This window comes from Pseudophryne corroboree, chromosome 1, assembly GCF_028390025.1.
Source record: "Pseudophryne corroboree isolate aPseCor3 chromosome 1, aPseCor3.hap2, whole genome shotgun sequence".
NCBI classification, from domain to species: Eukaryota; Metazoa; Chordata; class Amphibia; order Anura; family Myobatrachidae; genus Pseudophryne; species Pseudophryne corroboree.
The window spans coordinates 22,594,458-22,607,181 of NC_086444.1; the positions used below are offsets into that span (position 1 = coordinate 22,594,458).

The window sequence follows — 12,724 nt, forward strand, 5'->3', positions numbered from 1 at the left end:
TTTTTCGGCGGACTTTTCTCCCGCTTTTTTCTGTATTCTGGCAGGGGTAATTACCACATATATAGCCTCTGGGGCTATATATTGTGGTTATTTTGCCAGCCAAGGTGATATTATTGCTGCTCAGGGCGCCCCCCCCCAGCGCCCTCAGTGACCGGAGTGTGAAGTGTGCATGAGGAGCAATGGCGCACAGCTGCAGTGCTGTGCGCTACCTTGGTGAAGACTGATGTCTTCTGCCGCCGATTTTCCGGACCATCTTCTTGCTTCTGGCTCTGTAAGGGGGACGGCGACGCGGCTCCGGGAACGAACACCAAGGACGGGTCCTGCGTTCGATCCCTCTGGAGCTAATGGTGTCCAGTAGCCTAAGAAGCCCAAGCTAGCTGCAAGCAGGTAGGTTCGCTTCTTCTCCCCTTAGTCCCTCGTTGCAGTGAGCCTGTTGCCAGCAGGTCTCACTGTAAAATAAAAAACCTAATATATACTTTCTTTCTAGGAGCTCAGGAGAGCCCCTAGTGTGCATCCAGCTCGGCCAGGCACAGAAATCTAACTGAGGTCTGGAGGAGGGGCATAGAGGGAGGAGCCAGTGCACACCAGGTAGTACCAAATCTTTCTTTTAGTGTGCCCAGTCTCCTGCGGAGCCGTCTATTCCCCATGGTCCTTACGGAGTCCCCAGCATCCACTAGGACGTCAGCGAAACGTGGATGTAGGTACCATTCTCTCGGATGCATGTCCTGGCGACTGAGATAATCTGCTCCCCAGTCTTCCACATCTGTAAAGAACACTGGCGAAAGGATGACGTTTCGCCTTTCTGGCCACAACAAAATCCTTGAGACTTCCTGCAACGCCATCCTGCTCCTTGTTCCTCCTTGACGGTCTATGGAAGCCGTCGTTGTGACAATGTCCGACTGTATCTGTAGGGGTTGACCCATGACTAGGTCTTCGGCTCAGAGAAGCGCATTATAAACCGCTCTAAACTCGAGAATGTTACTGGTAGGTCTCTCTCCAGTAACGTCCATCTGCCCTGAAACTGGTGTTCGTCTAAGACAGCACCCCAAGCTCAGAGACTGGTATCAGTTGTCAGGATCCTCCAATCCCTAATGCCGAATCTCTTGCAACTATCACCAAATTAAGGAGGTTCGTATGCGCGGTGAGAGTCGGATTCTCCGATGTAACCGCCAGTTTGAACCTGCTCCCTAAGCAATGTGGTTCATCTGGAAAGGTCGGGAATGAAGTCTGTCATATTGGATAGCTTCGAACAACGCCCTCTTCCCGAGAAGTTGCACACAGAGGTGTAGAGAAACTGTTTGTGTCTAAGTACATGAGCAACTAAGCTTTGTAGGACCTGGACCTTATGCTCTGGTAAGAATACTCTCAATGGTACCGTGGCCAAGATGAAACCGAAGAATTGAATCCATGGAGTTGGCATGAGGCCGGATTTCTGTAACATCACAATCCACCCATGTTGAATGAGAAAATTATGTAACGTCTGAACCTCTCTGATGAGCAGTTCCTGAGATGATGCCTTAATCCTTAGATCGTCTAGATAAGGTATAATCATGACTGCCCTGATTTTCGTAAAGATTCTTGGGGTTGATAGACCGAATGGCAACACCCTGAATTGGTAGTGATCCGTCACCAGTGTGAACATTAAGTGAGCCTGGTGTCCAGAGTGGGATATTCCTTTATGTCCATGGATACCATGAACTGGCCTTGTTCTAAGCCTGCAATGACCGACTGGAATGATTCCATCCTGAAGTCGTAGACCCTTAGAAACTGGTTTAAAACCATTAAATTGAGTATCGGTCTGACCGTTCTGTCTGGCTTTCGGCACGACAAAAAGATCGGAATAGAAAACAAGTCCCTCTCAGAGACGGGAACTGGAGTAATGACCCCTGACCGTAGCAAATCTGGAATTGCTGTCAGTAAAGTTTTCTGAGGTCCCGAGGCAGTCCCGTTGTAAAAAAACTGATAGTCAGGCCTCTATTGAAAATCCCGTTTGTACCCCTGGGAGATAAGGTTGGTTATCCAAAGTTCAGGTGAGGTTTTGGCCTAGATGTCCCGAAAACCTTTCAGACGTGCGCTCACCCAGGGGGGACCCCAGGTGAGTTGGTAGGTCGTCATGCCACTGTTCTGTCAGCAGGTGTAGCCCGTTTTCTTTAAATCTCTGGTGTCGACAGGATTCGAACACAGGAGCACACATTGCAGGCGGACACTGTAACCGTTATACCACTGCTGACCACGTTTGCTGCCTATGAGTGGTCTCTACCTCTGCCCCCGCTAGAAAGGACTGCGATCTAAAGTTATTAACGCTGGTCCCGAATAACCATTCTCAACCTGTGGAATGGTTCTCGTATAAGGAGTAGGCAGAAATGTGGACTTCCCTTGTAGCATGTGAAATCCACTTGTCCAACTGTGGACCGAAAGGTATCTCACCCCCAAACGGGGATGGATTCTACCACCTTCTTGTCGTCAGAGGCTCCTTGTGCTAATATCCTTAGAGGCTTGACCAAGTATGAAGCCGATTCCCGAATGTCATCCGCCAGTCGGGAATCACTGCTAAGCTATGTTCCAGACCATGCTCCCATAGCCTTGTTTACCCAAACACAGACGATCGTAGGTCTCTGTGTTGCACTCGCTGTTATAAAATTTGACTTTAAAGCTGTGTCAACCTTATGATCTGAAGCATCCTTTAAAATCATTACATTAGGAATTGGTAAGATTGTCTTCTTTGACACCTTCCTAGGTAATCATCCACTACTGATGGAGTCTCAGACGTATTCATTACACCCTTAGGTAAGGGGTAAGTTACTTAAAACGCTTCGGAAATTGAAACCGTTAATCAGGGTTCTTCCTTAAACCTCCTCCATTTGAGATTGGAGAGATTTAGGAATGGGAATCCTGCTAAAAGCGGACTTTGAGACTCGAATAGCTCGAAATCCTCTGGATCCTTAACGTCTTTTACCTGAAAGTTTAGGATCTCTTTCACTGCGTCAATTAAGGAATCCAAACCAGAGATTGCCGTGTCCTCTTTTGGAAAATCGGCGTCCAGGTGAGATTGAATTAACTCACCTACTGTATCAATGAGAAGACCCTCCTCCTATTTCTGCATAATAGGAAGAGGTCTTTTAACTGCCCTGCGCACATGTGTTTCTTTTTGCGCGGGCGGTGTCAACTTGATGAGAAATTCTTCCATCTTTTTTGAGAATCCTGCAGTCAATTACGATTGCTGCTTGCATGATTCTGTCATCACCTTGGAGATTCTATCTGCAAGGTTGTCTTCTCATGACCTAGACGGAGCACTGCTTCCAGGAGGAGCGTCCATGTTTAAGCAGGAATCGCACGCCCCGGAGCTGCCAACCCGTCTTTGGTGTGTTGACTAAACCCCGTACCAGACTGTGTCGCAGCACTTTCACCCTTTAAACTAGGAAGAGAAAGACTGTGATAGAAGACGGAAGCAAGGGTATCGGATTGTCCCGCTGGTAACTTTTGCTTCTCTAAAATGGAAGAGAATAAGAAAGAAAGAAACAATAAATAAATAAATACATTTTTAAAACCAGCCGACTTGCAACCCTCAAGCACCCAACTGTAGGTCAGTTACGATGGTAGAGTTGGTATCCACTTGCTTCCTCGTATTTTCGTCAGGATCTTTGCAATAGAAATCCTTTGAAAATATAGGTAATAAGACTCATTTGTCAGGTTAGATCCTCATAGGATTTATATAAATTTCACCAGCAGAGGGAGTTGATATCTATTTTCCCATATCTAGTTTCACCAGCAGAGGGAGTTGATATCTAGTTTCGCCAGCAGAAGGAGTTGTAACTACACAAAAATCCCCCTAGTTTTTCCCTTTCTTTTAAGGAGGGGGAGGGCTCATCCATGCCCCATAAATTTGGCGCCTGACTGGAAATAAAAAAGATGGCCGCCTTTAAAAAATTCTATACACCTCATTCCCTGAGACAGTTTTTAAATACTAACTCTGCGCCGCTGTCCAAAAGAAAATGTGACAGAGCACACTGTGCCTCTCGATCCCCGCTGTCCGCCCCCGCACACGACCGAAGGAATCACCCCCGTCGCGCGGCACTCACTCTGGCCGCCGCGCTCCGGGACCACTCTCCTCCAGGTCCCGTAGCGGCGCCTGCTGACAGGGGATACTAGGCTTACCACTGGCCGGCGCGCGTCTCGTAGCGGCGCCTGACTAACGGACGCTGGCCCGCTCCACACAGCGTGACCGCAGGTCAGCGTGCTTCGGGACTGATCTCCTCCAAGTCCCGTAGTGGCGCCTGCTGACAGGGGACGCCCCACACTGCGTTACCGCTGGCCCGCTCGCTTCAGTCCTGTAGCAGCGCCTGCTGACTAAGGGATACCGGGGCGCTCCACACAGCGTGACCGCAGGTCAGCGCGCTCCCCGGACTGATGATCTCTAAGCCCCATAGTGGCGCCTGCTGACAAGGGATGCCCCACACTTGTGTGGCCTCTTTGCTGGGAAAGTCTTAATATATTTATGCTTGACAACAACCTGTATTCACAGTTGGCGTCTTCAGAGAGATGCAGACTCCTTTAGCAGAAATCCTTGTCTCTCAATGTTTAACTTAGTCCCCCTTTTATTAGGGGGATGCAGCCTTTTTCTGTTGTAAAGCCTGCACCCCCTTTCATTAGGTGGGATCGGGCATTTTGTCTTTGAAAGCCTGCACCCTCCCTTTAGTTAGGAGGGATTGGGCCAGTATAAATGAAATAAAAAAAATAATAAAGAAATAGATCTATCTTCAAGGAGCAGGAGCTCCTTTCTTGTGCTTGTACCTCCTTGGCACAATTTTCCAAACTGAGGGAGGAGGGATGTGAAGGGGGAGGAACCGGCTGTGCAGACAATGCTAATTTTAGATTGTGCCACACCTCCGGTTGCAAGCTTCACACCCCTACTGTATAGGACTCCAGTGTCCCCTAGTGGATGAAAGAGAAATAACTTTTTACTAGAAAAGCTCAGGAGAGCTCCCCTAGCTATGACCGGCACCTCCGGGCACATTTTCTAAACTGAGTCTGGTAGGAGGAGCCAGCCCACACTATTAAACTCTTAAAGTGCCAATGGCTCCTGGTGGACCCGTCTATACCCCATGGTACTAATGTGGACCCCAGCATCCTCTAGGACGTAAGAGAAATGACGGTTAGGAGCTGATTGGCTGGTACAATGCTCACTCTCCACTTTATCTGTCTCCTAGGCTCAGTACATCTGCCACCCAGTAGCAGCAGGATGGGTCAAACGAAAGAGCTCCGTCATAGAATCCCCCCTTCCAGCGGGTCAGCTCCTATATGCCCGGCTAGAGCTGCCCCGGTCACTGCGGTTATTGGGCCTAATTCAGATCTGATCGCAGCAGCAAATTTGTTAGTAACATGTGCAGAGAGAGTTAGATTTGGGTGGGGTGTGTTAAAACTGAAATCTAAATTGCAGTGTAAAAATAAAGCAGCCAGTATTTACCCTGCACAGACCAGTTTAAGACTTATTTACCCTGCGCGATGAATCCAGTGTTGCAGGTCCCGGAATTGACGTCAGACATCCGCCCTCCAAACGCCTTGACACGCCTGCGTTCGGATCTTCACGCCATGAAAACGGCGAGTTGACGCCCCGGAACGCCTTCCTCCTGTCAATCTTCTTGCGGTCGCCGCTGTGACCGCTTTCTTCGCCAGCGGCGTCTCTGTCGCCGGGCAACGACACGCCTGCGCAATGCGGGCGCAGCGCATGCACAGTTCCGACCCGCTCGCAATGCTACAAAGAAGCGCAGCGTGCGATCGGGTCGGAATGACCCCCATGGTTTTGCCCAACTGCTAACAAATTTGCTGCTGCGATCAGCTCTGAATTACCCCCATTGCGAGAGGACAATGTCCAGTAACAACAGCTTAGCTGTGGAGCCATAGGACGCACACGCTCACAGAACAGGGCACCGGGTGATGAAACGTGTAACAATAATCCTTCCTCAGCTGCGACATTCACTACCAATGTCCTTACTGCCTCTGGAAGCAACGTCAGCACCAGATCCGTACGTCAGGAGCGTCTGGCATTGTGTTTCCACGGCCCAGCAGCTGCACACAATTCCCAGGTATGTGCAATGCCACACGCCGGCTGGATGGGGGTTAGGCACTCTGCTATTGGGTTCTGGAGCAATGGAAACGTATTCTTTGGTGTGGGAACTCACATTTCACCATCTGGCAGTCTGACAGATGAATTCGGGTTTGGCGGATGCCAAGAGAATCCCTCCAGCCCATACACATACTGTCATCTGTACAGACTGGTCTGGGGCTTTTTCCAGGGTTTGGCCTGAACCCGAGTTCCAGTGATGGGAATATGAATGCAACAGCTGCGACATTCTAGAGAATTGTGGGCTCCCAGATTTGTGGCAACAGTTTGGGGAAGGCCCTCTTCTACGTCCACATGACAATGCACCCCTGCCCAGAGCAAGGGCCATCAAATAATGGTTTGCCGAATTTGCTCGGGAAGGAACATGATTTAACAACATGGTGGCCGCCCAGAGGGACACAGCTACATAACCAGCATGAGGGGCACTGTGTCATCTGGGAACTGGGGTTCTGTGTGGCATAATGTAAACTGGGCGCACTACCGGATATATAACACAGTTGTGGTGCTGGGAGAATTTACACATTACACTTTTTATCTGTAGGCGCTCCCACAAACCTCAATCCGGCCCTCGCCCAACGTCAAGCCATCGTACATATTTAGTAGGATTTGGAACGCCACCTGCGAGCCAGCAGGGAAAGCCTTACTAGGGGAACGGAGGCAGTTATAGCAAATGAGGGACCAACTTCAATCAACACCTATGGGGTGTGATGGACGTTTGGGGGTCTACACACCTTTGTCCATGTAGTGTGCGACCCCACACAACACGTATTAATATCTAACACCAGGAAATCTACTGTAGTCCAGCCAGGAATAAAAACACCACAACCGAACAACGCAAACTAGATTTGTTTCCAATGTTATATTATTGCATGTGACAATTAATAATTATAATAATAAAAAAAAAAGTCCTATACACAGTCTGGGTCCTTATCTCGGGGTAACTCCTCAGTCGTTCTGGTTCACCTCGTCTGTCCTTGTGAACCTGTTCACCTCTGTGTCTGTACGGTGGCCCGAGCGGCTCTTCTGAGGTAAGCTTTTGGTCAGCGCGCCGTAAATCCCCATCGCCTGCGGAAGCAAGGAAGGACAGAGCAGAGACGTCACACAGAGTTATAGACTGTAATGTGATGTCTACAGATTACGTGACCTCTGCACAGACCTGGGTCACCATGCCGCTGATGTCGCCGGTGTTGGTGGGCAGAAGAATAGTGTTGGACTCCTGTGCCAGCTTGGAGAAGGCGGCCACGTACTGCTCCGCAACAGAAAGAGACGCTGCGGCATCGCCATGCTAGGGAAAAGAGGTAAGCAGAGCATTAGTGGTTGCTGGGTAATAAACATTCAAATAACATAATAGTCCAAATTGCAGCAATGGAGCGCAGTACCAGAACGTGCATGCAGGTGGCGCTGTGTGCCACATATTAGCTGCTTGTCGTAATAAACACGTTGTCGTATGTCATTCATCAGTTGCGCTCGTCTGAGATCCGCCCTAGCAGGGGCGTCCATATATAACATTCCTGTACTGTAACTGTTATGGTAAGCCACGCTGCAGATCCTACGTCCTATATCTCATAGAGCCTTCATTTTCCTATTTCTTAACATAATTGTTAATTTAACGAAGTTTTGTATAAAGAACTAATGCATCCATTGAAAGCACAACAGACTACAGGTAACAGAAATGCTAATTACAGCACAAACCCCCTGTGTAACGGGCATTACCTGCTTAGTGAGCGCCTCCGCTATCAAACGGATCGCCTCTCCCCGGGCATTGGCTCTGGCTAAGATGGCGTTGGCTTCACCTGTTGTAACGACACGGAGAATATGTATGTGACAGGAGGAGAGGTGTATATAGCGCTTACCAGAGATATATAAGCCGCAGTAGCTCCGATCTGTGAGGTTATAGCTCTGCGTTACTGTTACACGTGCGCCTGTGATGTCACTGCGAGGACGGGTGTGAGGGGGACGTGAAGGAACAGTTCTACTATAACAGATCTGGTAAGAAGCCATTATTACATATCTCCTCTCGCATGTTTCCTCTCAGTACTTGTCCCCTCTGGTTCTGAGGTTCCCTGGAGAGGAGAGCACTGGAGATACGCTGGATGCGGCAGGAGCACAGCCGCTGTAACCTGTCTATCCAGTCTCACCCTGCCAGACATACACACCCCAGACACAAGACCGCATCGCCCGCTTCCTTACCACTACTACCTGCCCTACAGCACACAGGTATAGGTGTGCGACACCCGCCTGCCGCTGTAACCTGTCTATCCAGTCTCACCCTGCCAGAAATACACACCCCAGACACAAGACGCATCACCGGCTTCCTTACCACTACTACCTGCCCTACAGCACACAGGTATAGGTGTGCGACACCCGCCTGCCGCTGTAACCTGTCTATCCAGTCTCACCCTGCCAGACATACACACCCCAGACACAAGACCGCATCGCCCGCTTCCTTACCACTACTACCTGCCCTACAGCACACAGGTATAGGTGTGCGACACCCACATGCCGCTTAGCTTCTCTGTATGTTTAACACCCACCTGCCGCTATAACCTGTCTATCCAGTCTCACCCTGCCAGACATACACACCCCAGACACAAGACCGCATCGCCCGCTTCCTTACCACTACTACCTGTCCTACAGCACACAGGTATAGGTGTGCGACACCCGCCTGCCGCTTAGCTTCTCTGTATGTTTAACACCCACCTGCCGCTATAACCTGTCTATCCAGTCTCACTCCGCCAGACATACACACCCCAGACACAAGACTGCATCACCGGCTTCCTTACCACTACTACCTGTCCTACAGCACACAGGTATAGGTGTGCGACACCCGCCTGCCGCTATAACCTGTCTATCCAGTCTCACCCTGCCAGACATACACACCCCAGACACAAGACGCATCACCGGCTTCCTTACCACTACTACCTGTCCTACAGCACACAGGTATAGGTGTGCGACACCTGCCTGCCGCTATAACCTGTCTATCCAGTCTCACCCTGCCAGACATACACACCCCAGACACAAGACTGCATCGCCCGCTTCCTTACCACTACTACCTGTCCTACAGCACACAGGTATAGGTGTGCGACACCCACATGCCGCTTAGCTTCTCTGTATGTGTGACACCCGCATGTCGCTTTGTCTTTCTGCATGTGTGACACCCATCTGCCGCTTTGTCTTTCTGTATGTGTGACACCCGTCTGCCGCTTTGTTTCCCTGTATATGCGACACCCACCTGCCACTTCTGAATGTGCGACACCCACCTGCCACTTCTGACTGTGCGACACCCACCTGCCACTTTGTCTCTGAATGTGTGACACCCACCTGCCACTTTGTCTCTCTGAATGTGCGACACCCACCTGCCACTTTGTCTCTCTGAATGTGTGACACCCACCTGCCACTTTGTCTCTCTGAATGTGCGACACCCACCTGCCGCTTTGTTTCTCTGTATATGCGACACCCACCTGCCACTTCTGAATGTGCGACACCCACCTGCCAATTTGTCTCTCTGAATGTGCGATACCCACCTGCCACTTTGTCTCTCTGAATGTGCGACACCCACCTGCCACTTTGTCTCTCTGAATGTGCGACACCCACATGCAGCTTTGTCTCTCTGTATGTGCGACACCCACCTGCCGCTTTGTCTCTCTGTATGTGCGACACCCACATGCAGCTTTGTCTCTCTGTATGTGTGACACCCACCTGCCGCTATAACCTGTCTATCCAGTCTCACCCTGCCAGGACATACACACCCCAGACACAAGACGCATCACCGGCTTCCTTACCACTACTACCTGTCCTACAGCACACAGGTATAGGTGTGCGACACCCGCCTGCCGCTATAACCTGTCTATCCAGTCTCGCTCCGCCAGACATACACACCCCAGACACAAGACGCATCACCGGCTTCCTTACCACTACTACCTGTCCTACAGCACACAGGTATAGGTGTGCGACACCCACATGCCGCTTAGCTTCTCTGTATGTGTGACACCCATCTGCCGCTTTGTCTTTCTGTATGTGCGACACCCGTCTGCCGCTTTGTTTCCCTGTATATGCGACACCCACCTGCCACTTCTGAATGTGCGACACCCACCTGCCACTTCTGAATGTGCGACACCCACCTGCCACTTCTGAATGTGCGACACCCACCTGCCACTTCTGATTGTGCGACACCCACCTGCCACTTTGTCTCTCTGAATGTGTGATACCCACCTGCCACTTTGTCTCTCTGAATGTGTGACACCCACCTGCCGCTTTGTTTCTCTGTATATGGGACACCCACCTGCCACTTCTGTATGTGCGACACCCACCTGCCACTTTGTTTCTCTGTATATGCGACACCCACCTGCCGCTTTGTCTCTCTGAATGTGCGACACCCACCTGCCACTTTGTTTCTCTGAATGTGCGACACCCACCTGCAGCTTTGTCTCTCTGTATGTACGACACCCACCTGCCGCTTTGTCTCTCTGTATGTGCGTCACCCACCTGCCGCTTTGTCTCTCTGTATGTGCGACACCCACCTGCCGCTTTGTCTCTCTGTATGTGTGACACCCACCTGCCGCTTTGTCTCTCTGTATGTGTGACACCCACCTGCCGCATTGTCTCTCTGTATGTGTGACACCCACTTGCCGCTTTGTCTCTCTGTATGTTTGACACCCACCTGCAGCTTAGTTTCTCTGAACGTGCGACACCCACCTGCAGCTTAGTTTCTCTGTGTATGTGACGCCCACCTGCCGCTTTGTCTCTCTGTATGTGCGACACCCACCTCCGCTTTGTCTCTCTGTATGTGCGACACCCACCTCCGCTTTGTCTCTCTGTATGTGAGACACCCACCTCCCGCATTGTCTCTCTGTATGTGCGACACCCACCTGCCGCTTTGTCTCTCTGTATGTGCAACACCCACCTGCCGCTTTGTCTTTTTGTATGTGTGACACCCGTATGCCGCTTTGTCTTTCTGTATGTGCGACACCCGCCTGCCGCTTATCTTCTCTGTATGTGCGGCACCCACCTGTCGCTTTGTTTCCATGTATATGCGACACCCACCTGCCACTTCTGAATGTGCGACACCCACCTGCAGCTTAGTTTCTCTGTGTATGTGACGCCCACCTGCAGCTTTGTCTCTCTATATGTGTGACACCCACTTGCCGCTTTGTCTCTCTGTATGTGCGACACCCACCTGCCACTTTGTCTCTCTGAATGTGCGACACCCACCTGCCACTTTGTCTCTCTGAATGTGCGACACCCACCTGCAGCTTAGTTTCTCTGAATGTGCGACACCCACCTGCTGCTTTGTTTATCTGCTCTGCTTTCTCTCCTTCGGAGGCCAGGATCTGGGACTGTTTCTGGCCCTCAGCCACGTTGATAGCAGACTCTCTGGTCCCTTCAGACTCTAACACCATGGCCCTCTTCCTTCTCTCTGCCTCCACCTGAGAAGACAGCAGACGGACACTCCACCATTATCCCTGTTACTGTGCAGCATGGTAGTAATTAATACATTTGTAATAACCTAAATTAAAACATGACGTGCATGCCTGGTGTCAGGAGATTGACCCAGAAATGAACAATATTCTATGGAAACGTACAGAGGATGTCTGTCATCAGACCCGAGAGATCACAATGTAGCCATACACACAGATGGTCAGACTGACATCAGAAGTGTTGCTGGAGCTGTAGGATCGGCCACGTGGGGACAATGGGATACAAAGAACTATTTCCTGCATGGGCTAAATTACAATGGTGCTAGCGGTGTGAGAAAGGGTCAATTATGTACATTGTGAAAGTGAAAATAAGAATTTACTTACCGATAATTCTATTTCTCGTAGTCCGTAGTGGATGCTGGGGACTCCGTAAGGACCATGGGGAATAGCGGCTCCGCAGGAGACTGGGCACATCTAAAGAAAGCTTTAGGACTATCTGGTGTGCACTGGCTCCTCCCCCTATGACCCTCCTCCAAGCCTCAGTTAGGATACTGTGCCCGGACGAGCGTACACAATAAGGAAGGGTCTTGAATCCCGGGTAAGACTCATACCAGCCACACCAATCACACTGTACAACTTGTGATCTGAACCCAGTTAACAGCATGATAACAGAGGAGCCTCTAGAAAAGATGGCTCACTACAGCAATAACCCGATTTTTTGGTAACAATAACTATGTACCAGTATTGCAGACAATCCGCACTTGGGATGGGCGCCCAGCATCCACTACGGACTACGAGAAATAGAATTATCGGTAAGTAAATTCTTATTTTCTCTAACGTCCTAAGTGGATGCTGGGGACTCCGTAAGGACCATGGGGATTATACCAAAGCTCCCAAACGGGCGGGAGAGTGCGGATGACTCTGCAGCACCAAATGAGAGAACTCCAGGTCCTCCTCAGCCAGGGTATCAATTTTGTAGAATTTTACAAACGTATTTGCTCCTGACCAAGTAGCTGCTCGGCAAAGTTATAAAGCCGAGACCCCTCGGGCAGCCGCCCAAGATGAGCCCACCTTCCTTGTGGAGTGCGCATTTACAGATTTTTGGCTGTGGCAGGCCTGCCACAGAATGTGCAAGCTGAATTGTACTACAAATCCAACGAGCAATAGTCTGCTTAGAAGCAGGAGC

At 50.3% G+C, this 12,724-nt stretch overlaps 1 protein-coding gene and 1 long non-coding RNA gene across 2 annotated transcripts in view; one reads left to right on the forward strand and one right to left on the reverse strand.

The window, feature by feature from the left end:
- Positions 1-7,032, forward strand: part of LOC135056196 (uncharacterized) — a 34,010-nt gene extending 26,978 nt beyond the window's left edge. The window contains exon 2 of the long non-coding RNA XR_010243971.1: positions 6,663-7,032. This is a non-coding gene — a long non-coding RNA (uncharacterized LOC135056196). The remainder of the gene's footprint in view (positions 1-6,662) is intronic.
- Positions 6,962-12,724, reverse strand: part of STOML2 (stomatin like 2) — a 41,735-nt gene continuing 35,972 nt past the window's right edge. Inside the window, exons 7-10 of the mRNA XM_063960230.1 lie at positions 11,403-11,547; positions 7,835-7,914; positions 7,278-7,406; positions 6,962-7,186 (exon numbers count right to left, since the gene is read on the reverse strand). Of these exons, the coding sequence (XP_063816300.1) occupies positions 7,067-7,186; positions 7,278-7,406; positions 7,835-7,914; positions 11,403-11,547 (474 nt within the window). The 3' untranslated portion in view covers positions 6,962-7,066. The remainder of the gene's footprint in view (positions 7,187-7,277; positions 7,407-7,834; positions 7,915-11,402; positions 11,548-12,724) is intronic.